The 4,679-nt window shown below is 42.6% G+C and overlaps 1 protein-coding gene across 2 annotated transcripts; it reads left to right on the top strand.

Annotated features, from left to right (window-relative positions):
• Positions 1 to 393: 393 nt before the first annotated feature.
• Positions 394 to 3,820, top strand: gpr85 (G protein-coupled receptor 85). Of its 2 annotated transcripts, none has more exons than XM_053650868.1 (2): positions 394 to 544; positions 1,872 to 3,820. In XM_053650868.1, the coding sequence occupies exon 2, from the start codon at positions 2,016 to 2,018 to the stop codon at positions 3,147 to 3,149; it is 1,134 nt and encodes a 377-aa protein (XP_053506843.1). In that variant the 5' UTR covers positions 394 to 544; positions 1,872 to 2,015; the 3' UTR covers positions 3,150 to 3,820. The 2 variants fall into 2 exon arrangements, with proteins under 2 accessions (XP_053506843.1, XP_053506844.1); XM_053650869.1 differs by having other exon boundaries at positions 394 to 727.
• Positions 3,821 to 4,679: the final 859 nt, after the last annotated feature.

The following is a 4,679-nucleotide window of genomic DNA, read 5'->3' as shown; positions in this document are numbered from 1 at the left end:
TGAACAGGATAAAGCGGTTACTGAAAATGAATTTTTGAATGATATATATATATATATATATATATATAGATATAGATATATATATAAATATATATATATATATATATATATATATATATATATATATATATATATATATTTAAAAATATGTAATGACGTCTCTTTTTATTGCTTTATATTCTGCCCATTTAGACTTAAAATGGAAACAAATTTCAGACCACTCATCATCTCAAACTGGCCTATAACTGAGCACATCCTTTGTCCGCCTGTGTGTATAAGAGAATGGGAGAAATGGACCAGTGATGCTGCCCCCCATTGTGCAGATGTTGCCAATGGAGACGGCGCTTCTGCTGCTGCTGCAGCCGGAGACCAGACGCGGCTCCGGATCACGAAGAGCGCCAGTGCGCATGCGCCGTCTGCACCGTTTACTGTATATTCACAGTGGGGGGAATAGGGGCAGACGACAAAACCAAGCCCTTTTTTAACGGCGAAGTGGAATTTAACATGTAAATAACATCCAGGAGGCAAGGGGGAATATCAACAGGTATGTTTTAATTAATACCTTTGTTGTCGTCTGTGTGCCACTCGCGGTTCACATGCGGCTGGGAATGGCATCGATTCATATAGCGGCTCTAGTTACAAACTGCTTCACCTAATGGACGGTACGCTTCTGACTGAGACTCGCTCGACGGGAAATAATATACACAGGCTACATGACACGCGTGAGGTAAAACTCAATTTTAACCCATTTGTTGTCCAGGATACCTTGTTTGGACTGGATTTTAGTCGTGATTTTGTAAACATGGCGAGAGAATAAACGGTTATTCTAAAAACAAACAAACAAACAAAAACACCACACACACACACACACACACACACACACACACACACACAAAAGAAAAACCGGAGAGATGTCGAATAGGTCTTGCTGCTTCTTCCATAATGAAAACACATCATCATTTGGTCTAGGGGTGTTTTCATCATTCGTTTATATTCGTTAAAATGCAACAGCACGAAATTATCCTAAATATAAGCTTGAAAAATAATAATGATAATAATAATAATCCTGCAATTATTAACGATTTTTTTTTAAAAAAAATACATGTTCAACCAAAAACAAAACAGAATGTTCTCGATTTTTTTCCCTACAAACCCATATGTAGGCTGTGTGACAGGAGGCTGTAGTGCACCACTATCCGTTTTCACTGAATGCTTTGCTAAGATGCGTTATTGTTATTATTACTACTATTATTGTTATTATTTGTTCTCAGTGCCAGGTGACTGTCAGGGATGTGAGCACTGGGTTAGCTCCGTTAGCCTTTCGCTCATTTTTGCCCGACACTCGAAGGCTGACAGGGATTGTTCCTGTTAAATAGAGACTAGACACCAATCCTGCAGGATCCCTGGGTGGGAGCAACAGCTTTCTGCTGCATTTCTATAAATGTTTCACTCCATCTGCGCCAGAACGGTGACCAAACCTGCACTTAATGCCTTTTGTCTCTTCTGTGTATTTCCTAACCCCATAACACTAGCTGATATTCATATTCTTCAGCCTAATGAGGGATCTAATCGTAATGAAGGTTTTCTGTTAATATGACATCTCCTTTTAACAGGAATCTTATCGTTAGCAGTAGTAATGACAGTATCATGTCGAGTTGAACAACCCAACTATGGCTCTGCACTAGCTGCATACCATTACAGCTGAAATGTGATGTTGAAATAGCTAAGAGACAGAAAAAATATCTGAAAAAGACATTAAGTTCCTCTCCAAACCTGACATAGAGGGAGCAATGCCATGAAAAGCAGCATGTTTGTTTTATGTTAGCAAATCCTGATCGGTGGATCGTATTTCTCTGGGATTTTTTTTTTAGGTGTGATGAGACAAAGGAACAAAGGATGCCTTAGAAGAGAGGCAGAGAGCAAGGCTGGAATCTGCTTCAAAGCACACCAAATGGATCTATTTCTTCTCCTTGGATCCAGATCATGATATTTGGCTTAAAGCTTTAATCATCTTTATGATCCCTCCTCCATCTATGGCGAACTATAGCCATGCAGGGGACCACAACATCTTGCAGAATGTCTCTCCCCTCGCCACATTCCTCAAACTAACCTCCCTAGGCTTCATCATCGGCGTCGGTGTTGTGGGAAACCTCCTGATCTCCATCCTGCTGGTCAAAGACAAGAGCCTGCACCGTGCACCCTACTACTTCTTGTTGGACCTGTGCGCCTCTGACATCCTGCGCTCAGCCATCTGCTTCCCCTTTGTATTCACCTCGGTGAAGAACGGCTCGGCGTGGACGTACGGCACCCTCACGTGCAAAGTGATCGCCTTCCTGGGTGTGCTCTCCTGCTTCCACACAGCCTTCATGCTGTTCTGTGTCAGCGTGACACGTTACTTAGCTATCGCACACCACCGCTTCTATACCAAACGGCTGACCCTGTGGACGTGCTTGGCTGTGGTGTGTATGGTGTGGACACTATCAGTGGCCATGGCCTTTCCGCCTGTGCTGGACGTGGGCACATACTCATTCATCCGTGAGGAGGACCAGTGCACGTTTCAGCACCGCTCATTCCGCGCCAATGACTCGCTGGGCTTCATGCTGCTGCTCGCCCTGATCCTCCTGGCCACCCAGCTTGTCTACCTCAAGCTCATATTTTTCGTTCATGACCGGCGCAAGATGAAACCGGTCCAGTTCGTGCCTGCCGTCAGCCAAAACTGGACCTTCCATGGGCCAGGGGCCAGCGGGCAAGCAGCGGCTAACTGGCTGGCTGGTTTCGGCCGAGGCCCAACACCTCCAACCTTGCTGGGCATTCGGCAGAACGGCAATGCGGCAGGCCGGCGGCGCCTCCTGGTGTTGGATGAGTTTAAGACTGAGAAGAGGATAAGCAGAATGTTCTACGTCATGACTTTCTTCTTCCTTAGTCTGTGGGGGCCTTACCTAGTGGCTTGCTACTGGAGAGTGTTCGCCCGTGGCCCTGCCGTGCCAGGAGGATATCTCACAGCAGCTGTATGGATGAGCTTCGCTCAGGCTGCCGTCAATCCCTTCATTTGCATCTTCTCCAACCGTGAGCTCAGACGTTGCTTCAGCACTACGCTCCTCTACTGCAGAAAGTCCAGGTTACCCAGGGAACCCTACTGTGTTATATGAAGGCAAAATTTTTTGGGTCTTGGGTAAATTTTTTGGCACCCCCTGGGTGGTCAGGGGTACATCCTTGTTGTATAGCTCTCCTTTCTTCATCTTCTTCAGTATAACCCCTGTACACAGCCCTGCCCTCACCCTGTAGGCCTGGTGTCAAACTGTCAATCAAACACACCTCTCGATGTGAATCAGCGTCGGATGCGAAGCTTGAAGGGAATAAAATAATCAGGGAGTGGAGGAACCCCTCCTGTGTTTATGTTCTAGTAAACAGCTGCTGCGGAATGCCGTTTTAAAGCAGATAAGCAAAAATAAAAAATTTAAAAAAAAGAAAGAAAAGAAAAAACAAAGAATGAAAAAATGAAAGATGGAATCAAAATGTGATTTTAATAATGGACTCATGCCTTCGCTTTGGATAAGTTGAAGACTCACGTTGTACATGACAGAATCACTGGAATGGTTTTGCGTTTAAAAGTTGCACTAAGCTAAAAAAAAAAAAAAAAAAAAAAAAAGATAAAGATGCTTTTTTTTCCTGATTTGCATTGCAAGGATGTCTCATTTTTCCCCAAAATGACATATGAATGCTTTCTTTTGCAACAGACTACTCATTTACTGTAAGTAAACAAAACATGTGAGGTGGCAAACTCTATTGGAATACACCTTCACAGGAGGATTAAATTGGTTTAAATGTAAGTGACATCTTTTTTCAGTTTTTCGGGGTTGGGTGGGGAGGGTTTTGGGACTAAAGGGTACTGATGTGTGATTTTCCAATTGCAACTTTAAATTATTTCCTGTAGTTTTATGATCCATGCAGTATGTCCTTGTCTGGCAGTATTCTTTTTCTTATCTCAGTTTCTAAAGGTCTTAAACTAATGTCTGGGTTTTAAAAGTTGCTTTCGAGAACCTTGTGCTAAAATGAACGTGGAGAACCAGTTCAATGTTTCATATCCATGTTACCCAGCCACTGGCATTGTTACAGTATTGCTGATAACCACTCCAGATGTTCTTGCCTTAATGGTTCTGATACTTGTTATTTTGGGTCCGATTTTCAAATGTGCTCCTCTTAAATGCCTCCAGGCTTCCAAGGAGCATTTTCACATTGAAGTAAAGTGCATGTTCATTTTAAAAGCATATCCACTTTCATAAGCATCGACACTGGAAATGCACCAGACGCCCCATTTCTTCTCCTGAAGCAGTTTTGCTGTACACCTACACTCCACTGAGTGCGCAGAGTGCAGGAAGCAGAGAAGCGCTTGCGTGTGTGTTTGTGTCTAAGCTGGACAGCTGTCACGTCAAGACCAGAGCCTTAGTATAAAATCTTGCACAATTTGTAAAAAATGTAATGGAAAACAAACAAACAAAAACAAACAAACAAAAAAAACATTGTATTTAAGGCACAGCGTCTTGTTTATACCCAACATTTGCTCTTTACTGATTGTTTTGATTAACTTTTTTCTCTTGTGGCCATTTTAATATTTATTATGTATTTTTTTGTATATTATAGATAAATAGTGTGTAAGTTTGTGAGTCTTTCATTTTAGA

This window comes from Ictalurus furcatus, chromosome 19, assembly GCF_023375685.1.
Source record: "Ictalurus furcatus strain D&B chromosome 19, Billie_1.0, whole genome shotgun sequence".
Taxonomy (NCBI): Eukaryota; Metazoa; Chordata; class Actinopteri; order Siluriformes; family Ictaluridae; genus Ictalurus; species Ictalurus furcatus.
The sequence above is the reverse complement of the archived record's forward strand: the minus strand, read 5'-3'. Positions and strand labels throughout refer to the sequence as shown.